Source organism: Plectropomus leopardus, chromosome 1 (genome assembly GCF_026936395.1).
Source record: "Plectropomus leopardus strain MGB_pleo_1.0 chromosome 1, ASM2693639v1, whole genome shotgun sequence".
NCBI lineage: Eukaryota > Metazoa > Chordata > Actinopteri > Perciformes > Serranidae > Plectropomus > Plectropomus leopardus.
In genome coordinates, this window is record NC_142176.1 from 20,511,652 (window position 1) to 20,538,901 (window position 27,250).

At 40.1% G+C, this 27,250-nt stretch overlaps 1 protein-coding gene across 4 annotated transcripts; it reads right to left on the bottom strand.

Annotated features, from left to right (window-relative positions):
- Nucleotides 1–2,919: 2,919 nt before the first annotated feature.
- Nucleotides 2,920–27,194, bottom strand: trim66 (tripartite motif containing 66). 4 transcript variants are annotated; one of them, XM_088077338.1, is made up of 20 exons: nt 24,511–27,194; nt 20,818–21,039; nt 19,859–20,072; nt 18,187–18,316; nt 17,750–17,866; nt 17,508–17,622; nt 17,097–17,243; nt 16,181–16,298; nt 14,599–15,416; nt 11,686–11,724; nt 10,634–10,843; nt 10,008–10,134; nt 9,829–9,910; nt 9,554–9,740; nt 7,326–8,239; nt 7,086–7,209; nt 6,906–6,980; nt 5,597–5,749; nt 5,213–5,455; nt 2,920–4,595 (listed from the first exon to the last, which is right to left on the bottom strand). In XM_088077338.1, exons 2-19 carry the CDS (start codon nt 20,824–20,826, stop codon nt 5,219–5,221), a joined length of 3,816 nt encoding a protein of 1,271 aa, XP_087933464.1. In that variant the 5' UTR covers nt 20,827–21,039; nt 24,511–27,194; the 3' UTR covers nt 2,920–4,595; nt 5,213–5,218. The 4 variants fall into 4 exon arrangements, with proteins under 4 accessions (XP_087933464.1, XP_087933471.1, XP_087933458.1 ...); XM_088077345.1 differs by having other exon boundaries at nt 2,920–5,455; nt 9,554–9,737; XM_088077332.1 differs by having other exon boundaries at nt 2,920–5,455.
- Nucleotides 27,195–27,250: the final 56 nt, after the last annotated feature.

Here is a 27,250-nt window from a genome sequence, read left to right on the forward strand (position 1 = left end):
AGTGTTACCTTGAAATCCCAACAGGAACTATAGGAGTAGCCCATTCACTGACAATGACTGGCTCCAGAACTCTGTTCTTGACTTGAGCATCCAAATCAGCTACCACTGATAGCATGGTACCGGTCTGGCCTTCATAAACACCGGCTTACTACCGGGCTTTACATGGAGCTTAACTGTTATGTTTTTCATGCTTCCCAGCTCATCTTGGAAAACCTCACTGTACTTTTCCAAAACAGTCTGCAGGTCTGAGGAGCTTTTTGATATCATGCGTACTGCTTTTTGACATCATGCGTACACATCCCATGATGACAGGGTAATTGCCTCTGGTGACATAAACAGGGAGTTTCTCAGTTTTGTCATTAGACTGAACAGTGACATCAGTCCTCCTTGTCATAGGTACTGGCTGCCCTGTGTATGTTCGGAACGCTGTATCAGACGGTTGCAGTTTAAGGTGCCTCATGAACTTTCTGTAGACTCTGTCTGAAATGATTAAGGCCCTTGACCCAGTGTCATTCTGCATTTTCACAGGGTGTCCCTCCAGCTCAGGTGTAGTCCAGTAGCCATCTGAGCCCTCATCCATATTTAGTACTTTGAGAAAGTTTATTCTCACCTCCTCCTCTGAAGAATCACTTGCTGCCATAGTCACACTGATATTAATCACTTTCTCCAGTGTCAAATCACTTCTCAAATAATTTCTTAAACCACACACCAGCCAGTCTCTCGAGGTGTCATTCAGTGTCTCTGAATTTACAGTGTTCAACCAATTTGCGTAATGCTGCAACAAACATGGTGACAGGTTCACCTTCTTCCTGGCTGCGTCTGTGAAACCTGAACCTCTCTACAATCACCAGAGGTTCTGGTGAAAAATGGTGAGTCAAGGTATCAACGATGCCAACGAGGCCTTGCTGGCTGCAGAATGTTGTGCAGGAGGTTATAAGTCTTGGGGTCCATTATACTCAGAAATGTGGGGACTACTTTATCATCAGCAATCCCAATATTTCCAATAACTCCAGCCATGTCCTCAACTCCTGGTTATTCCCTCGTGAATTAGTTGCAAAAACACACTCACATCAGTCTTCACATCACATCAGCAACACTAAGCTAGCGCAAGCCAGCAGCAGCTATGGAGAAAAAAAATAATAAAGCCTCCAGCTTAACACCTGACGTCCTCTGTGCCGCGTAGATTCCGACTGCCTCATTGCCAATTTATTATATATCTTGAGGACTTCGTATGTTAACCGTTAATTTTTCGTTTACAGCATACAGCCTGAACAGTGCAGCAGCACAACAACTTTCGGTTCATGACACACACTAAAGGACAAATACACCTCAATCATAGGTCCCAAAAACAGCCGAAAACAGCATAAAATAGCATACAGAGACACGCAATAGCATAGTATGTTCCAAAAACACCATGATATAGTATGTTGAAAAAATGACAGAAAAAGCAAGGCTATAGTATGGCAAAAAAATGGCAAAATATGACATCCTGAAAACAGCTGTAAACACCTCAAAACAGCATGAAATAGCATGCCAAAACACGCCATAGCATAGTATGTTGCAAAAACATCCAAAAGCACCATAATACAGCATGTTGAAAGAATGATTGAAAAGACAAGGCTATAGTATTGCAAAAAATGGCAAAATATGACATGTCCCAAAAATGTCTGAATAACCTCAAAACAGCATAAAATAGCGTGCAGAGACACGCCATAGCAAAGTAGGTTGTGAAAACGGCCAAAAAAAAACATAATACAACAAATAAAACAAACATTTCATCAAGAATGCCTAAGATTTGTAGTTTTCCACACCCATACACTGATAATCAACAAATCAACAATGCATCCAACAAGTCATCTGATAATAGAAGCAATGGGATTGTGGAAATATCCTCAGAAGGATGTCACAGGGCAATACAGGCACTACTTCCTGTCTAACAACAACTACTACTTCCTGTCCTACAGTCTGTAGTGAAATATAACATGGTCACATGAGATGGAGGCTCACACTCACCCTCCTTTTGCCTTATATTTATCGTCATGAGTCCTTAAGTGATTTCATGAAAAAAATTAATATGAAAAAGTTCGATGCGTCAGATCCTCTACTGTGCATATGATCCTTCTAACGTTTCAAATGTGATGAATTGAAAACATCAGTTGTCTTAAAACATCCTGAATCTGATCTCATACGCTACAGATGTTTACTGTCACTGCAGATATACAATCAGATGAAATATTTTTCGCTAGAAGCTCTGTTAGAGAGAACAGTCAATAGTAAATATTAGACATAACATGATAAAAAAATAACAAGCCTATATTCTAAATTCAAGGCAAAGATCGGATTATGAGCCTGTGTATACAACAGTTTAAGAAGCAGCACACAGCTCAGTAAACGGCTTCATGTTCACATGATTGTGTTTTAAAGTTGTTTCGGCTCATACAGACAATGGATGCGTAATGTAATGAAACAACTGGTTCGCCGCATCACTTTACGAGTTGACGCCGCAAGGAATTGTGGGTCAGAATTCTCTCCCTGCCTTTGGCCTTTGGTAAAGGACGGTCCAATGTATCCTTTGCTAAAGGAGACAAAGGAAGCATTGATGCACCTTTCCTTAATATTAGGAGAATTTGAACAGCTCTTATTATGGTAGCCGCTCAGTGCTTGCAGTTCATCTCAGTCATTTAGGAACCTTTCCTTAGAAAAAAGAGGTATTCAAGTGCAGCCATGCAGTTTGACACAGTGTCCAGAACATTCATGATTTTTGAGGACATACTATATACTATGACGTTTTTTCATAATTTTTATGACATTTTCATATTTTCTAAAAACATATGACATTTTGGAAATGATAAAAACATTTTCATGTGTTTGTCACCTGTAACATGTAATGATTTATAATGGCAAATAGAAAATAACATATTTTCTCTTGAATGCATTTTATTGATAGTAATATATGTGCATGTATCACCGACTGTTACAGTAAAAAAAAGAACAAAGAAATTAACCAAACTGTGATCGAAACAGTGACAGTAGCTATAGTTTATCAGTCTTCCCTTATACAGTAGGAAATATTACTACATTTATTGATTTCAGCAAAAGTAACATTACATATACTATATTCACTAATCTTGACATTGATCAAGGTGTGCACAGACAATAATTTGTGCAGTAGGAACTCTTAATGTCAAGTAAAATCTACAATAAGCTGCAGGAAGCAAGTAAAGAATATTCAAAAACAGGAAATTCTCTACAACAGTTGGCATTATAAAAATGTCAGATTTTCTCTCAACAGTGTGGTTCTACAAATTGTCATCAATACTTAATGATATCAATACTTTACACTCTTATTAAGCCTGAGATATTTAGATAATAGAAGAGTAAAACACTTTGCTGAAACACTGGTGGAGCAGAAAGCTTACATAATGTGTACACAAACTTAATTTATAGCTAAATGTCAAATTATAGTTTTTCATCTGGATACTAAGTCCTCTAACAAACATGAAAATATGTAAGAGCTCTAACACTGGTAATAGCGCCTCAGTTATTCACATTCTGTGTCACTCCTGTCAAAATTTAAAGTCAAAATGATTCACTGCTGCTTTAAAAAAAGCTACTGAGACACATAATTATACCAACAATCAAACCTATGATAATTGTCTGAAATCATTCAGTAATTAAAATGACAAATATAGTAAAATAAAGTTCTATACAGGTACACATGTATAAATACGTTGAGCGTTTATGGTAAATACAGTATTTACCCATATCAAAGTTTCAAAGTGCTGCGTATAATCAATGCTATGTTCACCTAAAAAACACTTAACATAGATTCAAAGTGAGACTAATAAACATCCAACCTCAGCATCCTCTTTTTATGATATAACATCAGGTGTATGACTTGAGGAGGTCTGAATATAAATACTTTTCAGCACATCAGGAGCAAATCATTAATGGCCAAAATTAGATATGATGAAGTAAGAATTTGAGTGATAATTCTCTACTCTCACTTGTTTTAAAGGAACAGTGTGTAAGATTTCGGGGGATTCAGTGGAATGTAGCAATAAGGACTGTAACCAGCTGAAACTTAAAAGTCCTTCAGTGTTTTATTGTTTGGAAGGTTTTCATTGGGAGCCGTGTTATCTGCAGAGGTCTTTTCCTCTCCAAAAACAAACGGACCTGGAGTGTCATTTATAAGACAGTGTGAAGGATTCATACCGAAAAGTGTAAATGTGGACAGAAGCCAAAAGTGGCATGCACCGAAAAATATTCCGATTTTTCAAAACCATGCATGGTCTGCAATTTCCTTTATAAATCCCAAATAAATTTTTACAGATCAGAACTTTTTGCGTGGGAAGTGGCGTACACCGCTTAAAAGCCTCGTTTTGTGCAGACGCAATGTTTCTAAATGAGACATCTGGTAATCTGTGTTTTTCTGATGCTGTTCAGGTCCTTGCAGATGTGCACGAACCCTGCATCTGCTAATGTGTGCTCACCTTTGTCTGTGATGATTTAAGATCCAGGCGAAGGGAGGTTTTTACCAGGAGCTTTACCAGGAGTAATCCGCCACGGTCTCTTCCTCTCCACAACAAACATACCTGGTGAATTAAACTAGTAAAAACACTGAATAAAACGGTTTCATGTTAAAGATCTGTGTTTTTGTGCCAAGAAATATTTGAATTGCCCTATCTAGAACCAGTGCTTTGGATTGTCCATTCTGGACTACTGTAATAACATGGCGGTACAACATGGCAATCTCAAAGGATGAGGACTTGCTCCCTAAGAAAATATGAGACTCTTTCTAAGGTACTGAAAACAGTTCTTATTTTAAGGTGATCGTATTTACTACACACTGGACCTTTAAAACTGTTAGATTTGTCTTTTTTTTCCAAAGAGATTTGTTTCAAAATATGCAGCATATTGTATGCAACAAAACTTTTTCTAATCATTCTTTACTCTTTCTACTTGTCTGATCAGTTGAATTCTGCAGGGATAATAACTGTTCCAGCATTAGTTAAGACTTTTATATTTGAAGTATTGTTTCAGTGTGTTCAGCTGCCATCAGATGGCAGCACTGTGATATTATTGCAAACCACAAAACAGATTACAGAATGGAAACACTGTTACAGCCCAAGAGGCTGCTAAATAAAAAAATTATAATTTATAATTACCCACAAATACAGCATATTTGTGTCCATGGTTTCACAACGTTCACCTCTGGTTAGAAGTGTTGTCTCCTCGACTTCAGCGAGTGTCTCCTCTTCCTCTTCCTGTGGCACTGCTCTCTCCTCTCCGGCCAGGGGAAACCACTTTCAGTGGTCCTGTAGGCCTCATCGTACTCATCGCTGTCAGAGTCCGCCTCAGCTGCGAGGAAAACTCTGTCTGGGAAAACGTCTTTCAGCCTGGAGGTGAAGAATGCCTCAAGGCTGCGGCCTGCTTGGGCCACCTCGGAGTCAGGCTGTGGTCAGAGAGAGAGAGCTGTTACACTCAGATCAGTGCAAATGAAGTAATGGTTGATGGTAATTATATCTGTAATTTAAACAATGATTCACTGTCATTGTGAGAAAAATTGCACATTGAATATAAATTTCTCACTTACATAATTGAACTTCGCACAGTTTCGGAACATGAGATAAACATCAGCAACAAACTGTTCTGTCGAGTTATAATGTTGAGGATTCCTCTTGTTGAGTCTGGCCCTGATCACGGACAGGTCCATGGGCCTTTTAATGATCTGGTAGTAATGACGAGCCTGCGTGAAAAAGCAGTGATATTTAAGACTGTTTGATTCCACTCACACACTTTAGTTCCCTCTAACTCATTCCAGTGTAATTATCCCAGAACTCTTCTTGCATTCAAATAAATGTTTCATAGACTGGGACGCAGATGGGGCTCCTTGTACTTGTAGGGTGCATATTTGAATGTCTTTATCCAAACCTGGTAATCCTAGTCCCTAGACCAGAAAGAGATTTAAAACAGCTGTACAGAGACACACAAAGATTCACAAAAAACAACAACAAAGAGACAAAATAGCTACAAAGACTCAAAACAAAACCAAAAGACTCAAAATAACCATTAGGAAACACAAAAAGACCACCATAAGACACAAAAGCACACACAACTGGTAAGAGGCTGCATTTGTCCGCTGACATTCAACTCGGAAGTTATGTGAGGTTTAGGTATCAATTATTAAGTTAGCCTGTGGAGTTTTCAACCATTAGTAGTGCTATCATGCAATGTCTGTATGAGCAGGGTCTCTTTGTATCTTGTGCACGCTAACTAGGATGCCATGCATGTGTGCAAGCAAAGGCAGAGAAGAAAAAAGCTGCTAGCTGATGTAAACATGGATATTAACAATGCATACCTTGAAATATTTTGAAAAACAAGCTTTGCAAATGTTTAATGAGGTAGGAAATGCATTAAACGTGTTTGTAAGGCCTCAAGGAAACATTCACATGCAAATGTATTTATTTAGCATACGCCTTGTGAGATGAGTCATCTTGTTTTCGATGGTGTCCTACAGCCGATTCATTGTGTTCTGCAAGGGATACCTCAGTATTTAGGACGAGTGCATTTGTTTCCACCAATAAAAAATGTAAGAAGCAGAAGTGTTTTGCTCTGACAAAATTAAAGACATTTACACCATAAATTGGTACAGAAAAGACACAAATTGCTGAATTAAAATTCTTGAGAATGCAGGAAATAAAGTGTTAAATGCTTCCAATTTTCTGGCTTAGGGAACCTAGACCCCCATTTCATAAGTGAAGCGAAACCTACCCATTTGGCAGCAGTCAAAATGTGTTTATGTATATGAAATGAGTAAAACTCTTGACTGTGTTCTTGTAAGAAATGATTGTGAAAATGAGTCAACCTTTTCTGCAACTGCACTGTAAACAGTGGTCACTCACAAGTGGACTGACGGGCTCGTGAAAGGGAGCACTCAGGACGTTGCTGAGGATCAGGAGAGTCAGCTGCTCACATTTCTGCAAACCAAACATGAGAGAAAATTGTTATGAATGAAGGAAAACGAAGACAGAAAACCAACAGCCATCATTATTATTATTATTGCAGCCAATGAAATGACCTACTCTCTGGTCACATGCAGGCAGTCCGTGTGCTGATGTGTGTTCTCCGGATGCTCTCTCGTTCTCACAGTCGTACTCCACCTCTGGCTGCACGACGTCTCTGCACAGGCTGCACACCCAGTCACCTCTGAGCAGGACGACCAACAGCATCAGGTTATTAACAATAATAATTAAGAAGTCTGATAGGAGGTTAGGGGATAATGTTGAAGGTATACGTTTCAGGTTACAGTTTAAGAAGCTTACGAGGGGAAGCTCAGCAGAGACGGAATGTGGCAAGACAGATGAAAGACTTTTGGACAGCGGTCGCAGCACAGCAGGTCTCCTCCAATCAGACACACGGCACAGAAGTCCTCACTCTCCATCTCTGTATCGTCCTCTTCAGGCTGAACTTCCTCTGTGCCTCTTTGAGCAGCAGGGTTTGCGATCAGAAGTGGCCTCTGAGCAGGACCAACGTGGGCCTCCTCCTCAAGGTCAGAGCGAAGCGGTTGCGGTTCATCAGTTGTCAGTTCAGGTTCAGATTCTACATCGAGCTCAGACTCGACAGAGCCCTGAGAGTCTGCAGGCTGATCGGATACAAACTCAGAGTCCGTCTCTGCCTGAAAACTGGGATCGTAGTCAGGCTGGACGTCTGACTCAGTTTCTACATCGCCTGATTCTGCATCAGCGTCCAGCCCTTGGCCATCCTCTGATCCTGCTCCTGCATCTGATTCTGGGTCTGCCTCATATTCAAGACTTGGCTCTGAATCCGCTGCAATATCAGTTTCACCACAGAACCCCATCTCCTTTACAGCTCCTGATTTATCCCCTGCCAGACATTCAAGTTCAGCCTCGGATGACGACTCTGCATGTGGGTCAGACTCTGGTGATGCATCTGAGTCTAACTGTGGGTCTGGATTAGCCTGAGAAACAACTGTGTCCTCTGAGACTGATCTGGGGTCAGAGTCAGAGTCCAGATCCAATGCAGAGTAACTCTGTGGCACATATTTAGGGTCAGCGGACGGAAGCGGGGACACTTTACGAGAGCTGATTCTCCCATGAATGTCAAACTCACTGATAGTCGAGTGTGTGGTGGACTGCTCACGGCTCTGTCGCTCTGCACATGGCGGCGCTGTGTGTGAGCGGTTGGTCCTCATGGTCTCAGAGCCTCCAGCTAACCCCTGTGTTTACAACACAGAGGAGAACAGATGATATGCTTTTATCATATCTTATTAAATATATTTACTGAATAAAAGCATGCAGCTGAGTTAAATATCATTTTAGCAGCATGTTAACTAGAATCTCTAGTGATTTCTAAAGTATATTCAATAAATTAATAATTAGTAGCTTTTATTCCAACCCCACATCAAACAAATAGCATTCAGTAGATCATGTATAGTTATGAAACTCTACTTGCAGCATTTTTTTTACATGGTCCAATCTGCCCTCCTGGGACCCACAACACAGAGTTGTTAGGGTAAGAAAAACAAACAAAAAAATATTATATTTTTTAAGCCAAAGTTGTCAAATGGTAAATCTTGTCTAAACACAAACAGCCAAACAAGGTATTTGCCTGAATAACTGTTTATACTTGCAGAAATTTGATTAAGTAAAAAAAACCTTCACTCACAGTCAATGTCTTTGTGTCTATGTGAATCATGGGAACAACAATTTTAAAACTGCACCAGCATTTAGAAAGACTGCTCCATCCACTGCAGCAAAACAAACTGCAATGTAATCCCCTGGGGAAATTGTGCACCAACAAATTACATCCATTAAAAGTGTTTGTTTTTGCTACTGCTAGACTGAGATTGTTATAAAAAAAAATATATCTGACAATAGTGAAATTATAAGAGAAATTAAGCATTTTTCCTTACCTTTAACTGATGTTTTTTAGTGCAGCCAAGTCTCGTTATGAATTCTACTGAAATGATTCAGATAACACAAATCTATGCTTTCTGTGCTCAAACACAACAAACTCGCCCTGACCCTCTTCGCTCCAGCTCTCCCTATCATCTCTACTTTTGTTTTTCCTGCACAGGTCACCTCAAAAGATTTCAGAACGAGATTTCGTCATAACAGCAAACATACCAGCAAAGAGGACAAAAACAAACAGTCTTAGTGGCTGTAATTTATTGGTGCACAGGTACTTGTTTCTGTCTCAAAACTGGACCAATATCAAAAACAGTAGTCTCCATCAGACACTTAGACACAAAATCATGGGAACATATGGTCCAGGTTTGAAAATACACAAGTTTCCCTTTAAATGTGACAAGATAAAATAATAATATGATGTTATATCACTTTAAAGCACATTTTCACATGCTTGAAAATATGTTATTTTGATTACAAATTACACGTGTATATGTCATGTAGTGTTTTTACTGGTGTGAAAAATATAATGACTTTATAGGTGTTGTGTAATCTAACTGCTCTGTTTTGGTTTTTTTATATGACCGTCTTTCCACAACCGTATTCAAAGACATAAGACATACCTCTTGCATTGCATCGTACCAGGTTCTCTGCTTCGTGAAAGTTTCACTCGTCTCCGTCCCACTGGCAGGTAAAGGGTCACTCTGCCGTCGTCCATGTGGGGGGAGCTGAGACACAAGTATTTTGAGACGCTCCAGGCAAACCACAGGAACCCTGGGCCTCCCTGAGTCCTTCTGGACATCTCTGCTGCTTTAGAAGCAGGTAGACAAAGAATGATGAAACCTTATAATCACGATATGTGAATGGACAGATGTTTGACTTGACAGCTGTTACACACCTGTTGTGGCCATTTTTGGACACCCTGCATATCCCCTTGGCCTCATAATCAGTCTCCTCATCTACATAAGTGAAACAATGATCTAAAACAAAGAAAGATGTTGAGCATGTTTTCACAAACCTTGTATTTGCATTTGAGGATGAAAAATAATTGCACGGTAAAATGGTATTTTGCAGCACCTGGCTCCGTCTTATAGGACAGGGGAGAACGCTGGCCTCTGGGGACCGCCATTTCAGACAAAGTTTCCTTGACAACACAAAGCACCCCATCCGAAGCTCTCCTCTGTCTGGGGTCCATACTGACATACTGAGAACAAAACAAACATTTTGTAAAACAAAACCTTAAGTAAGTGAGGCGATTTATTAGACTTCACACAGTCACACAAGGTTTTAAGCAACTTATATTTTCCCATATATGCTCCCCAACAACTGTAAACTATAATGTTTAAAATGGGCGCTGTTGAATCTCGGGTTTTTCGATGTTGGTTGGACAAAGCAAGCAATCTGAAGACATGACTGAGAAGTTCGGATGGACATTTTTTCACAATTTTATGACAAAATGATTAATTGTAATAGTTATCGAGAAAGTAATCCACAGATTAATCAGTAATGAAAATAAAAGTTTGTTGGACTCTAAATCTGAGTAATACATACATTTTTCTGTGTAACTGTGCATGAAAGGAGAAGACTGCTGTTATTACTACTCATTATACAAAAGGCCACCACAACAGTGTGTGTCACCTCTATTCCATCTGACTGAGCTGCACTTCCTCCCTGTGTGTGGTTATCTTCAGTCGCAGGGTTACCTTAGTTGCAGCTCCTGCCTGCAGGCCGTGACTGCATCCTGTGGGCCTCTCAGTGAAAGAGCTGGTGGATGGAGCTGCCAGTTCTGCCGGGATGCTCTGGGAGCGTCTTTCCCTCCTCGTGCACGCTAAACTAGGGCTGAGCCTGCTGCTCTGCACGTCAGATACACACTCGTCGGCTGTCACCGCCGACACCTCCAGGGATGTGGATCTCTGTCAGAAACACAAACATGCAAAACTGAGCAGGTTTTCAAGCTGCATCACATGCACAGATGCCCGTGTTCGTGCCATTAACAACAGACAGGAGAGAAAAGGAGTGGGATGTGTGCAGTGAAAACAACCTTGAAGCACACACAGGTATTAAACAAACAAAAACATCATTCAGAGTCTAAACAACTCAGTCCTTACAAACATGAGAATGGCCCACACAACTGCATATATTAGTTATAGTGCAGGAAATAAAAGGTTTGGTTTCAACACCAATTATGACATGCAAATTGACTATCAGGGGTGCAGTGTGGCCATTTGATCAAACCAGAACAGCAAACCACTCCCTTCATCTCTTTTTTTAATTACATTTAACTAATGCAAGTGTCCTGAAAAGCTTCTTTAACCCTTTAAAACCTGAGCAAATTGGTGCAAATTCTTTAAAAAACATGGGAGGGCAACAAGCAGCTTAACAAGAAGTGGCCCAATCATTAGCAAGAAATGAGTATAAACTGACAAAAAATTACTGGAAAATACGATGATAAACGATGAAAATACGACTCATTTTTTTGCAGTTTGCAGGACATTTCTTGTCAAGCTGATCATAATGTTTTTTCTGTGTGTTTTTAAAAGAAATAAATAAATAAATATTCGGGTGTTAAAGCGTCAAACATCTCAGCGGTGTCCTCAGCCATTAGAAGTAGGAGGGTTGACATTTCAGTTAACACTGGGTTCTTTTTATAACCTTTCTCTTTTTTTCTTCTTTTTATATATGCACCATCATACATATTCAGGCCAGGCTGACACCGAGCATGTGCTCCTAAGTATCATGCGATTAAAACACTTACCTGATCCGTGCCCCTTGGGAGAGCTATGCAGGATTCAGACTGTGGAGGAAAAATAGACTATAATCCCTCTCTCTGGAACGATGGAGGGGTGTAGGAATTTATCTCAGAGTGCAAACCAGAACTGAAATCAACCTGGCAGCTCCCTCTATTCCCTAAGCGACTCATTAATGACAGGTTAAGTACATAAATGACTGCGCCCAAGTGGTTTTATGTCGTTTTCAGATACTGCGTGACTCGAGAACGCAAAAAATAATACATCTTTGTGTTGGTAAAATGTGTACCCTGAGATTTTTTAGAGAGGTGATTATGTGGCTGCTCAAACCTCTGGCATCAAGTGTGATTTTGATGAACAGTGCTCTCCTGGTTTTGGGATGCATTGCTGCGAACAGCTCAGCTTTAATTGTCAGAGCAGCTCTTTGTTTTCCCATCAGCCTTTCTTCATAAAAGCAGCAGCACATTTGTGTTGCACCATCTGTTTTCAGGCTAGCTGTCAACTGTGGGAAGTGATCATTCTGGCATTAAAATAAAGCGCCCCTTTAGTTTCAGTTGTTTGCAGATATTAATTAAAACTGAGGGCCGCCTCAATTTCAACACTCCCTCAAACTTCAATATTTCAGAAATAAACAATCACCACTTTCCATACGTAAACATTTTGAAACTGGCTTTTGATTTGACTTAAATGTCACTACATGGAGCTTTTTTTTTAAATTAGGCTTTGTTGCCTTCGTCTTTTGTTTTTTGTGTTTGTCTAAGTGTTTGAACATCTGCGTTTTAAAGGAAATAGGTTTGACTCTGACTGATACATTGTGGGTTTTGAGAGGTGTGTATAAACAGTGCTGTGTGGTTGACCATGTCATGAGATGGGTGTTGGGTTCAAATTTGTTTGAGGCCAGAGAAACTGGCAGAACCACGTGTGAAACGAAAAACCGAAGAGAGGTGCACAAAAACCCACGGTACACCTTGCTTTGATCCAAAAGGAGCTGCCGATCACAAACAAATAAGCACCATCTTAAACGAGATTCATAACTGTGTTGCTTTTATCAGTTCATGAAATAATATTCCTGAGCTGAAACATCGCAAATACATTGCTATGTCTGTCAACAACGGCAGATATGTCAATTGCTGCGATTCAATGCAAAGTTGTCCACTATTTTTCACGTGCTAAGACAGATGTGTTTTATATGTCATACATCCTTCAGTTTCCCTGCCTCAAGTGTGAAATTTTCTGATAGGTTTGCTCCAAAGATTTATTATAACCCCAACTGTTTCACACTTCAGCAATTTGGTTTGATTTCTTTTAAAAACACAAGGAGAAGGCAACAAGCAACTTAACAAGGCATGGCTGAAAATTGGCAAAAAAAAAATTTTAAAAAATGCTTAACATGAAACAAAGTTTTTATTTCCTATATTTTATTATATTTTTTTCCTGTAACGTAGTTTTAAACATAAAATTATTATAATTATACATTTTAATGTAATTTAATGTAAATGTAATTTTCCAGTAATTTCTCTATTTTTGGATAATTTTCTAGTAATCCTCCCCTCTTTTTTAAAACAAATTTTATTGTTTTAAAAAACTTTCTTGTCACTTTTTACTAATTCCTTCCAATTTGTGGGACATTTCTTGCCAGGTTGGTCATTGCCTTTTTCCTCCATGTTTTTGAAACTACTTTGCTCAGCTTTCAAAGGGTCAAATAGCTTGTAAAAGGCATGTGATCACAGCCTAAGAAAACTGATGTCGATCCGGGTTTCAAAGGGTTAACTGTTATGAGAAATGACCGAAAGCCCGGAGCTGTTGCTGAGTGGAACTTGTGGGAAGACTAACTGTCACCTGCTAATTCTAACTTGAGTTGTTTATTATAAAGCTTAATTCTCGGCAAAGTTTACAGCTGTTTCAGTGCATTCCCTTGTTAAACTGTTAAACCCTCTGAGACCCACATAGACCAATTTTTGTCTTTTTTAAAGGGGGATAAAAAGCTAAAAAGCAATAAAACATGGTCAAAATGCAACATTAAGACACCAAGACCCTGAGACCCATGGAAAAATTCATTTTGTGATATGGTTTCAAAAGCTTTTGACATTGATTTCTATAATAATCTCTTTTTTTTTTTTTTTTTGATGATTAGATGGTGAGCACTTCTGCTCTGGAAACTAAGAAACCTGCTTATTTTCAATTTGCCTGTCTCTAGTTTCTGGTTGTAAAGTTTTGCGAATTTATCTTAGAGGCCATAATAAGTCATTTTATTATGGTCAAACTACAGTGAAATGGCTACTCTAGGGGCTAACATCATCGCACATGAATAAAACTGGGCTCTCTGGATTTGTGAATCTAAGTTTTCTGGTCATACCCAATTTATATAATTCCACAACTGTGGAGGGACCCCAGAATGCCGAAAAATTCCAATACAATAGGTGGAAAAAATATCTGTACTGCTTGCAGAAAACTGCATGTTTTTTGCTAAAAACTACATGGAACTAGCACAACTTGTGACTGTCTGCAGGGGGGAGACTTGTGAGTACCTAGAGAACCCATTTTCATTAGATATTTTGATGGGTCAGGGCCATCTCACAGGGGTCCCCTTACCTCTCTCAGTAAGGGGAACCCTGTGAGATGGCCATGACATATTTCCCTCGCCAAAATTTAGCCTGACTTTGGAGAGTTATTTAATCCCCTTCCTGAGAACCACATGATTCTGTTGGTCTTCTGGTTTTATGTGGTACCAGGAATATTACTGTTTTTAAAACTTAACCTGCTAAACCTACTGTTAAAGATAGAAAAAATATCGTCGAGGAATGCCAGCGACCTGGTGGGTCTCAGAAGGCTAACAATCAAATTGGAGGGATTCTTGCTTTTTTTCAACATTGTGCAATATGCAGTATCAGTCAGGGTACATAGTAAACTTAATCTCTCACCCTGCCATCTCTGTGCGCTGGTGCAGGTCTGTTTCTCTGCAGCTCTTTTCTCAGCTCTGCTGCAGGAAGAACATGAAGCTGCTGTTGTTGGACAGGACTCGGCTCCCTCCTGTCCTGCTGCAGCTCCACATCCAGCAGCTCTCTGCTCTCAGCTGCTGCTGTCTGTCCACGAGCCTCCTCCGCTCTGCATCTGTCCTCCCAGTTCTCTTCACTCATCACATCTCTGTCCACAGCTGTGTGGCTGAGATCCTGCTGCAGGGCCGTGCTGCTCGACAGCTTCCCCTGACGCTGCTCTGGCCTGCTACGCTCTGCACTTGACTGAGCATGGCTATCTGGGGGAACATCTCTCTGGTGTTGGTGATAGAGATAAGATTTAGTTTGAGCCTGGGGCTGAGAGGCAGCAGCACCTTGTGTCTGGGATGTAGATCCTCGGCTGCAGTTGAGCTGGTTCGGTCCCATGATTGGGACAGGTGATGAAGAGGGAGGACACTGTGATGAGCTGTCGGGATCCCAGTACCTCTGGAGCTGCTGGCTCTGATGCAGGGAGGCAGAGATAAGGCCAGGCTGAACACAGCTGGAGTTATAAAGTGTGGCCTCCAGCTGGCTTTTCTCCAGACTGGACAGATCAGGCTGAGAGGGAATGCCGTGGAGACAACACATCTGGGGCTCGCAGCAGTTCTGATACCCACAGCCGGGTTCTCGTCCTCTGCGACACACGGATGGCAGAGCCAAGCAGGTGATGGGCTGAGGCCTCAGAATACTGGAGAAGGGCAAGCCCTGAGGATACGAGCAGTTTCCCCCTTCAACAGTCAGCTGGCCTGCAGAGCAACAGAGTCACAGAAAGAGCGCTGTTCAAAAGTGAAGTAAAATATCACACAAACAATACTATCATCAATAATAAAATCTGCGCACATTCAAGCGGAAAATGATTTCTTTCAACTGTGCAGTGAAGTTATTTTGAATGAGATGGCAGTATCTCATTTTGAAATAAATAAATAAATAGAAAAACAAATCCTGAAAATAAATAATAAAATAAAATTATGAATACTGAGAGTATATAGGGCTGGCATAGTATCAGACTTTCAAAACATGATAATCACGGTCAAAAAATTGCTAAAAATCTAGAAAATTTGAAAAGAAAAATGACACTGTTCATCAAATTTATTTTCAACACTGTGAGGTGGAGAGGGAGACAAATCTAGAAAAGAAAGAAATCTGAAATGATTTTTGAGGCACTGGATTATTTACCTGTTAGTGTCAGTGTTTATCAACATTATGAATATTTAACTGTTTTTTTCTTGGTTATTTGGAAACAAATCCACTAGCATTAATGCTTAAATGCTTCAAAAATGGCATTTTAATCTAATACCTTCACATTCTTTATTGTGAGCTTTCAACCTCATTCTTACTAATGAGGATGTAACTGTAGGCCTAAAACAGCCATTAGCCAGCATTGACCTCCATCGTCTCCTACACGTTTAAACTTTTTAAATTCTTAGTGTCTTTCTAACATATATGTGCAATTAATAAACTAAACTATTATAACTATGTTGCTTAAATAAAGCTTTTTATTAAATTTTACCTAAAGAGGAAATCTGCTTCGTCCAGTAACTTGCATCCCAGTTGAATTTGATCTTAACAGGACTCCAAGAGTCTGAGTGTAGCGACGACTCAAGCAGTTGTTGCATCTGGAGAGAAATCTGAAAGAAAAATATAATACATTCTCTTTACAAAAAACACAATTTACTCTGTCACCACATCTGATGCCGATTTTCATAGTACCAATTAAAAACAGTAAAGGTGCACTCAAAAGACAAATACAAATGATGCTGTAAGGAAAGCTGCTGGAAAAAATGCCAGTAACTCAAAAATCCCACAAAGAGCTTTAGAGTGCAAGAGTTACATCCTACTCTAAAAAAAAGGTTTTTTTAGTTCAGTATTAAACAGTAAGGTTTTAGTGAAAATACATGTGAGCATATAACTTCAAAAATGAGACTTATTTTTTTTATTATACTGCAGGAGTTGTGTGAGAATTTGTAAACGGATGCTTTGATATAGTTTTTCCATTGTTAAAGGTGGTCCCCAGTCAATTCATAAATCAAGATGTTCGCTGTTTTCTGTGGAGGCATGCTGGCAACACAGCACGACTAATCAATACACAAATGATCAATTTGTGGTTGAAGTATTCCTTTAAACCCTCCCTGCTTGGTAAATGGCTGCATCTTTCAAACTCCACCTTCCCAGTTCATAACTCAGGCTTTCTCTTTAAAATAATTTAAGTTAGTTTCTAATCACTCCGGAAACCCAGGGGACATTGTACAACTGCTTTCACAAGCTGAGTAGTACTTATTATGACTAATAAACTCTACATGTCTATAAGAGGTGAAGTTCCCCTTTAAAAACAAGGAAATCAAAAAGAAGCATCAGATGTTAATTATCACTTCCTCTGTGTGTGTTGCAAAAAAAAAGACAGTCTGCTGAGTGTCCTGCCAACATACCAGAGCTCTGCTGAAGAGCACCGGGCCTCTGCAGTGGTGGGTCATAGCCCAGGTGATGAACTTCTGAACATGGTCCAGCTGGCCACATATCTCTATTGCCCCCTGCAGCTGGTCCTCCAGACGCTGCTGGAAGTCCTCTGAGATTTTCTGTAAAGAAACCCATAAACATGCATCCAGTAAACACTGCTACACAGGGATTCATGGCTGCAGTGTGCTGCAGCTAAATCAAAGCTCTTTTTTTTGGACAGATGTAACTCCTGAGATGTTGTCTTAAGCAGCTTTGACAGATTATTACGGGCTCTCGTTTGCTTGCTTTCAGGACTGATTACTTCACGCCGGTTACTGATTCTGTGCATGTAGATGCACGGCTGGCTGAACGATAAGAAGGAAAGAAAAAGAAAAAGTAATTACCTCCAGTTGCTCTATTAATAGGTTGGCTCGTTTGTTAAGCTCGTTCATCATAATCATCTTTGCCATTTTAATCTGGTTCTCTGCCTTCCTGTGTGCAATCTTTACTCCATGAAGTCTGCGGACAGAGAGAAAACAAACGCCAGACATTAATTTATGCATTAGCTTGCTATAATTCACACTGGTAAATTATTGAGAATTAGTGGAGGAAGTTTCTCAGACTGGGAGTACGACTCTACACCAACCTGTCCTCGATCTGCTTAGCATTATTTTCCACTGCAGACCTCCTCTCATCCACCTGCACCATCAGGCTCTCAAACAGCCACTGCTGATCCTGCAGGGCCTTCCCGATCTGCACCACCCTGCACACACGAGAGATCACAGCACGCAGAAAGTTCACTAATTTATTCTGTGGGCATGAAGAACACCAGAGTTAAAATTGTTTCCCCTGGGGACCAGACATTATGCAGGTGACCTTAGAAGCAGCTCCTGTACTGCAACATCACAGCAAACAAAAGCGTATGAATACTTAATAGGTATTAGGCTTGCCAAGGGTAGTGTATGCAGATCCAGATGATAAAAGTGACAAAGCAGTTAAAGAGAGTTGTTGCTCGGAGGAAGTTTTTAACCTGCGGTTAGCCCTGCGCCGCAGTGTCCTTGTGCCATGTATGTGAGCACTGACCTGTGGTTTTTGTGGGAGGACAGGTGACAGCTGCTACAGCACAGAAGGTCACATGACTCACAAAACAGCTCCAAGGGCTCCTGTCTGTGAGAGTGGCACATGAGGAGGGAACAAGGATACGACCCCGGGCCTAAAAGACAGACGGAGGGTGGAGGGAGAGGGGGGAGCGGAGAGCATGGAGCATTAGCAACAGTCAACAAGCAATTCACACAAACAGCTAGAGGAGGGTTATCAGAGTGTGCACGCCGTCTAGAAAGGAGAAAACAAACAGCAACACTTACTAACGAACAGAGAGTTTGTATAACTTAAAGGTCTAGCGTGAAGGATTTAGCGGAACCCAGAGCCTTGCCTTGCCAGAGGTGAAGTTGCAGAACCCAAACTTCTCTTGTGTGTAAAGCACGTGGGAGAACTACAGCGGCAGATATAAAAATATAAGTAACACTATGTAGTCCCAGAGTTTGGTTTGTCTTTTCTGGGCCACTGTGGAAACAACATGGTGAAATCTGTGGAGGAGGGCCTGCTACATATGTAGATTTAAACGGCTCATCACTACAATGATTCTTAGTTTGAGCAATGACAAAGTTAAAAAAAAAAAAACAAGGTTTATTCTGCTGACTGGTGGTTTGAATGTAAAAAAAATGGTTTTGCTGTTTTGGGGGGCTTTAGTGTGATATATTATGCTGGACAATATTTTGTCTGATCTCTTATATAGAGATATTGATATTGGTACCACCTTTCACAGTATAAACAGTCTGTGAAAGATTGACATAGTGAAGTGAGACAGTGGGTAAAAAGAGACCTGTAAAACTGGCTGCGCTATGACACAAAAACAATAACACAACTGTTGAAAAAACTTGAGGTTTCAATGAGACTGTTGAGCGATGAGATGTAAGTGAACAATATTTCAATGTTGTCCAATCTGCCTTTGATGCACCGACCACACATATACTAAGACACACTCAAGTTTGTCTCTCACACATTTCTAAATAGGTCACTGTAGAGACTGTTGGCCCACAGAACATCTATCTAACAATAGCTGGATACGGCTAATGAACGCAGCCCTACTGCTCTCTGCTGGCCGACTCACCTCAGTCAACCCCCTCTCCTGCCTGCACATCACAACTCTCTGTGGTGAAGAGCTGAGCATCACCCCACGTTTGCATCAACCTGATCTGACTGACCACATCCTGTCAGTCAGCGCAGTCACACAGTCTTTTCTCACAAGTACACAAAACAAACAAGTGACACTCCCACATCACAATAAAAGGTGTCCAGGACGTATTTGTTACGATTTGACAACTTGTGCAATGCAGCCCTGCAGAAAGCAGCTGGGAACAAAGCTGGCAGGCAATCTGGAGGGTCTTTAAATAGCAACACACTAATATTAGCAAAAATGAAATCATGCGAGCAGTTTAGAATCTGGGCCACATGTTAAAGAGAGGTGTAATAACATAAAGGGATCTCCAAGAACTATTGTCAACCATCGCCACTGTCATGCATTATTCATGTCAATGATTCCTACTGAGACACAACTAACAAACAAACAGAGCACCAGAGTGAAAACAATTAAACCACAATAGGCTTTGTGGTGACAGAAAATCAGACTGCTTAGCCCCGCTTATAATCTGTCACAAAAACTGAAAACAGAGGAGTCAGATCAGAAATATCTTGCCTTGTCCTGTGGGAGGCAGGGAGCTGGAGCCTCTCTGGTGCAGGTCAGGAAACTGGGTGGCGCTGGGCCTCTGCTGCTGGTGCATGTCTGAGTACTGGGAGGTGGCGGGGGCTCTCTGATGCTGATGCACATCTGTGCACTGGTAACACAGCCACTTGTTGCAAAGTGTACACAGGCTCTGTGCAAGTGTCGGCACTGAGCACTCTGAGCAGCTCTGAAAGACACACAAAAGTACAACACATACACACGCCCATGTGACAAAAAGACGAGGTGGCACAAACATGTCAGAAACATTTGTGTTGCAGCTTTACTGTGGGCTAATAACACAGCCGAGAGCTGTTATTTGGTCTCATGCTTGCAAATGCCTCAGAGACTTGTGAGAATGTGAGTTAGAGCATCATTTGAGTACAGAAAAAAATCATTCAACAGGGATTTTATTTAGTATTTAAATATTATGATGTATAAATAAATGTTTAAAATAAGCATTTTAGCAGTTTCCTTAGCAAGAACATGATAAATATGATAAAACTCTTTGTTGTTTGTGTTTACATCTGCTTTTGTTTAAAATCTGAGCAACTAAACGAGCATGAAAGCTGACAGAAGTTGCACAGTGCAGCTATTTTCCAAGTTATACCTCATTAATCTCTGCAGGGAAATACATCCTCTGCAGTTGACCCTTTCTGCCAATTTAGGAACAGAGAACAGCACCCCGGGACCAAATCCAGTTTTAAAACCCTGGTCCTTGTCCAAAGGCAACGGCAGGGGTTTCCTAATATCAAACGTGTCTCTTTGGGTTGGGAAGAGAGCAACACAAACACAGGAAGCATGCCAGCTCTACACAGAGAGGCCCAAAATGCCCTGAAGGGGTTCAATCACAAGATCAACAGTGCAAACTGTGCAAAATAAACAATCTCAGACAGTGTCAAGATCCATAAACAAAGCTGAAACAAACACCTTACCTTCTCCATTTCAGTGCTCTGAGAGAGGAGCTGTTGGCTTCTCAGCGGGAGGGAGAGCAGAGGAGAGCAAGCAGCCTGACGCCTCAGCAGCAGAAACACTGAGGCTTCTACCTGAGGCAGGAAGCAGCGCGCACCGAGAGGTGGCCCCAGAGGAGACGGCTTACATGACAGCCTCAATGTGCTCTCTCCTCCCCCAGTTCATCCAAGTGTAGGACCCCTTCACTACAGCAGAGGAGAAGAGCGTCACATTCAAATTCATCCCCCTACTCGCTGGTGCAGCCACCAAAAAAGAGAGAAAATCTAATCCTTTTTCTTAAATAAGCCTGTGCATAATAATTGGGAATTAGGGAGATAAGATAATTATTTTTTTGTAGGGCAAAATATCCCCGGAAGCCTTTTCCAAAATGGAGGAAGGAAGACCAAGTGACCTACAATGAGAGAAAAAGGGAGAAATTGTACTGTAAGCAACTTTTAGTTCTGTGGAGCAGGCGGTGTGAGCAGGATGTTCGGCTCAGGTTGTGGCGGGCTGGGCTTGGATGGGCCGGTTGTGGCCTTCTTGCCTTTGTCAGCAGGAGGAGGGGACAGGTCCCAGAGGAGATACACGCTAACGTAGCACACAGAAACCGGGTCAGGCTCTGATAAGCTCCAGATGGGATGAGGATACACTCCTGCAATTCCCTCTTTCACTGTGGCATCAATTAAGATTTAAACTCAGCATGTCAGAGAAAATGAACAGCACATACAAGAAGAAAGAGAAGGAGACGACTGCAGACGAAACGCAGAGGGGGGAAATGCTCTGACAGTGCATCTACAAGACAAACATGACAACATGAGGGTTTAAAAAAAGGGAACTGGGTAACAGGGCACTTCTGACACTTAAAACAAACACCATCAAATAACGCCCGGTATCAAACCGCTGTGACATCTCGAGCTGCAAGTCTGCCTAACAACAGCCCCTGCAGTCTGACCTACAAATCTGACAACTTTCTCATCCTTGGGTGCTTCAGTGGGGAGCTCAGAACAATCCCATTCCCCATTGTGCACTCAAAGACCCAATTTGAAACACAATTAGTCAGTGTTAGTACACCCTGCCTCTCGTTCACATCTTCAAACCGTGCACTCGCTTTTCACTGAACCTTCACAGCATTTATCTTTCAAACTGAAACCTCCCGCCAGCTCTCCCTGCCCTGCTAAGTGAAGCTGGCACTAGATACACATGCCATCTCAAGAGATGTCACAATAATAGAAACCTGCACAGTGATCCCTCCCTTGAAAGCACCCCCTATGTAACATCTATTAACACTGAAGTGATGAGATCAGAGAGGAAGACGGATTATCTTCAACCACTCTTAAATCAGTATGCCATTTAACTATTTCCGTCCTCAGACAATTTACTCTCTGTTCTGGAAAGAAATCCACCAGTGGGAGAGAAACATCCTCACTTGCTTCATGTCTATAAAATCCCCAAAAATATTTTGAATAATGATGACTGCACATAAAGAAATTTAAATATTTTGAAAATCCCCACATTAGGAGTTCTCCTTGGTTAAAAAGTCAGCTTCAGTAGCTGCAAATTAACCAGAAACAAGATTGTGCTTGAACTGTTTCAGTTAGTGGGATCTCACCACGCGCCTTCTGTCAAACGGTCAAAAACAATCCACAGCAGTTTTACTTTCTGTTTGCTGTGACACCACAGCCTTACGCATTTCTCTCGGTTTAAAATTCCCTAAAAAACAACCCTCATTATCTACTTTAAAGCGCCTTTGATACATTTTTGGCCACTAGAGGACAGAAGAAAAACAAAGACGCTGACAGACCAACAGCTCTGACATATTATTGTTTGTTAAGTTATTGCTAACTTAGTTTATTACATAGACACCAAAGGTTTTAATTATTGTATGATGCTGGACAAGTGGCATGACACAAGTTTATTGGAGTTGGAAATGACAGCTTTGAGAGTAGCAGGAGTCAGTGTGTGAGCCGAAAATCTAAAAAAAAAAAAAAAAGAGCTAAAAGATACAAAAAAAATCCACAGAGCTAGGGATGAGTAACATTTATCTGTTGGTCCATCACTGTGGGTGATGACTTTCAAAATACATGTTGCCACTTAATTTAATATTAATATAAAACACTTAATATGAAATGATATGAACTGTATAGATCAATGCAACTCTGAGTTATCCATTACATTTTATTTACATTAGTTACTGCTAAAATGTATGACCTCGTATTTGTCTCAAGGTTAACCAAGAAAAAATAGCTATAGCTACATTTATTTAAAGCTGTGTATGCAAATATTTTAAATGTCTTTTTCCAATTTGCTAGTGAGATTTCAGATAGATGGCAGACCCACTGGAAGCAATTTAGGGTTCAGTATCAGTATAGAAGATGCAAAAAAACCCAAAACAATAGAAGCAAAACCACAAACTCTGTGTGTCCTGCTCCTGTGTAGGAGAGGTGGTGGGGCCTTTTGTATATCTGTGCCCTGGAGCCCATTCTTTTATAATACGCCCATGCTCAAAGAGTTCTCTAATGACGACGGATTATGAAGGCCAATTCCATATTTTAAGATTTAATATCTTTAAATTTGACTGTTTCAGGCAAAAAGAAATATCACTTTAAATAAAACCTCATTGAGGGACTTAGTATGTCACCATTTGAAAAGTCTTTGAAACCACATTTAGAAGGAGAAGGAGGTAGAGTTATATACAGAATATATAAAAATAAATTCTTAAATATAAAAAAAGGGAAAGCAAACACTTCCAGGTTTTTTAGTGGTCATTGGAAAATGTATTTATTAGTGGATAGGGCTATACTGGGTTAGGGTTAGGGTTAGGTTAACCCTAACCCTATAATTTTTAATTCCATAAAATCTATGTCAAATCAACTCCATTTTATTTAATTTATAGCATGAAATGAAACATTTTGACTATTTTTAGTCCCTTTTAAACATAAAAAAAACAACCTACACATGTTCATCTGATTTGTTGCAACTCAGATGATAATCAGTTTGTGATTTGATTTTGCTGAAATGTCATTGCTAAACAATGAATCCGTTTAGAAGTCATGGGAAAACTGCTATTAAGTCTGAATAGACAACTCTAGTTTCTTGATTTATTACTCACAGTATAAAGCTGTGGGAATTTGGGATTTTCCTTATGGCATGTAACACGTCTGGCTGGCTGTTCCATCTGTTCCTGAACGTGTCAGTCTGACAGCACTTTATCAACGCGTCTTCCTTTAATAATAACAAGCCTGTCAGTCAAACTGCAGAGTGTCTGCCCCCGCATCATCAGTCTGCCTCTGCATTAGCAGCATCACCTCCAGCTGCATCACTGAGCGTGATATTATTTTTTAGAAAGTGCGCATGAGATTCCGCCCCTCTCGCGGCATCATGGTGCAATCCACAACACAACAAGAGGACAGCAAACACAAAGTCAGCACGAGGATAGTTTAATGTAACAGAGCCAACAGAAACTGTGTCTGTGTTCACATTAATTCCGCTCGCGAAGTGCGCAGCTCGTGCAAAAGCATCCTGTCAGGTAAACATCAGCGTGAGCGCGTGCGAGGATGTGAAAGTGGAAGCGAGACTGTCAGCCGAGCAAGTCAACTTCTGTCGGCCCGTCAATCATGTCAGGTGTGCTGCAGCGTGTGTCTGTCCCGAGCGCGAGATGGTTTGGTTTTGTTTTTTACCTTGACCCGTGCGTCTCCGAGTGGCGCTCCCCCCATCGGATGTCGCTCTTTAGTCCGGCCAAAATTTTAGAGATTTCCAAGTCTCGCAGTTAATCGTGAGACTTTATAATCGTTCTCATGCAATACTTCTGACGTTTCTCAAAGCTGTAGAGAGAGACTTGGTGAGAGGAGAGGATTATTTTTATAAAGTTTGACACAATGGCATCATGGTAATATCAGCTGAAACAATTAATTGAAAAAATGTTCGCATCCTATCCGACTCGCATCTTATCCAAGTAAAATAACAGCATCACAATGTAAAAATAATCTTTTATAAGTAGTGGTAAAATTTAACTGAGTAGCCTACATTTTTTGTACACTTACACACCTACACAACATGATGTATTTCCATTGTATGCCACGTCTTACTTCTACCCCACTACATTTCTTCAGACAGGTGTATTCTTCTTATTAACTCAACTACATTTATTTTACCCCTTTACAAGTTAAATGCATTTGTTGGTTATAAAAACAGAAGAGTATGATATTCCATAATAATATAACACTATATGAAAGAAGCTCTTCTGCACAATAATTGCTTCCCATTCGTTTCATTTAGCAGAGAACACATCTGTACTTTTGCACAAGTAAAATTTTGAGATCAGGATTTTTGACTTGTTATGGAGTATTTTTAGAACATGACATTTCTACTGGAAATACCAGGTATATGTACATCAGCTACCACTAGGAAAAAATAATATATTAGAAATTTCACCTGAATCATCATGCACAAGTATTATCGCTGCCTAAATCATCAAAAGTAAAAGTGCATGCAGCAGAATAAATCAGTGTTATATTATTGTGTATACATTATATTGTTTTATTAACATTTCAGGGACATTTAAATGTGGTAGCTAAAATGAATATTTGAAATACTGGTCAGTAGTTTAAATCTCAAACCTGGACTTAGGTACAGAACCTGCGTTAATGTACTTTACCTCCCACCACTGCAGCTAAAAAATCAGAGATATACTGTACACATGGATGGATTATAAAACAAAGGGCCCCTGAGCACAAATGTGCAAAAGGTCCCAAAACCTCTCCTACAAAAGGAAAGAAGACATTCACTCACACTTTGTTTTGTTTTTGCATCTCTTTATAGTCCTTGGGCCTGTTTTTAGTCACTTTTTCTCTTCATGGAGTAATTTTGCATTTCTTAGAGGTAATTTTGTGTTGCTTTTAGGCAATTTTGTGTCTTAGTGGGTTAATTCTGTGTCTTTTTGAGGTTGTTTTTGAATGCTGAAGTAATTTTGTGTTGTAAGTTTGTTAATCTTTGAGTAATTTTTATTATCTGTCAGTTGTTTTTTTTGTCTCTTAATGTGGTCATTTTGTGTCTTGAGGTAAGTTTCTTAATTTTTTTAGATGACTTTTGTTTATCTTTGATGGCCTTTTTTGTCCTATTGAGGTAATTTTGTGCCTTAAGGAGGTAGTTTTGTATCTATTTGAAGGACCTTTTTGGTTTTGCCCATTTTGTAGACATTTTGTGGGTTTTTTTTTTTTGCTTTTCTTTCGCATCTCTTTGTGGAGTTTTTGTGTCTCTTTGTGGTAATTTTGAGTCCCCACCTGGTCAGTATGTGTTATTTTGAGTGACATTTTGCAGCTGAAGGCTAGGGGGCCCATGACACTTTGTCCCGTGCCCAGTACGCCCATTCAGTAATCAATCCATGACTGTACGTATATGCTACAGCTTACGCTTACCAAAGTCTTCATGTATGAATAAAATTAATAATACCTCTCACATTTCAATATTCCCTTCAGACAAACATGAAAAACTATAAAATCTAAGTTTTTTTTAAAGATAAAGATAAAATCACTGGATATTTAAAATGAGTCAGTCAGTATGTACAGTTTAAATATCAACATGTAGAATTATTCCCATAAAAAAACAGCATCAAAAGACTTTCTCAGGCATATTAAAGCAGAAGCAACAAAATGTACTCACATTACAGTACTCACTGAGTGATCGTCCTCATCATGGTGTTAACTCTCCAATACATTCACCTGAAATAAGTCCTAATGCATGTGGTCTAGCAACATCACCAAATGTTATCTCGCAAAGCTTGTATTCTTTCTAAAAATGTAAAGTCATTACATGAAAGTAGGGAAGCACAAAATGCAGAGGAGAGGAAATTATAACATTACACAAAATGAAAATAAACTATCTTGAAAAGTGACATGACAAATAAACTTCCATGTAAGCTAAGACAACAAATTTACAGTAAATGTTCGTCTTAATCCTGAACAGAGAACACAGTAATTTCACAACAAATGTCATACTTAATTGAAGTAAAGGACACAAGTGGAGGAAAAGTAATATGGCTGCTGGAATCCAGAGTGAGCCTCTCAGTTAGGAGAGCTAATAACAGCGTGGCAGTGACAGCCACCGGAGTGATGTGCAGAGACGTAATAAGGTTACAGGCAGCATGTGGTAGCTGGTGCTAGACTAACTGTGCCTGTTGGGATCTTACCAGCTTCTGCTAATGCATAGCTTTGGGGGAAGCTGTCATTGAGATGTCGGATATAAAAAGAGGTGATTTTTATATTATCTGGCAAACTGTGAATTACATATTTCCGTATCAAAACGCGATCTGTACACTTTAGGCGTTTTTGTGAGTAATAAAGGCTGCGGAGTAAATCTGTATTGTTGTTGTTGATATCTGGCCTTTTTTGGTTGACATGAGAGAAAAAGTGCTTTTTTTTC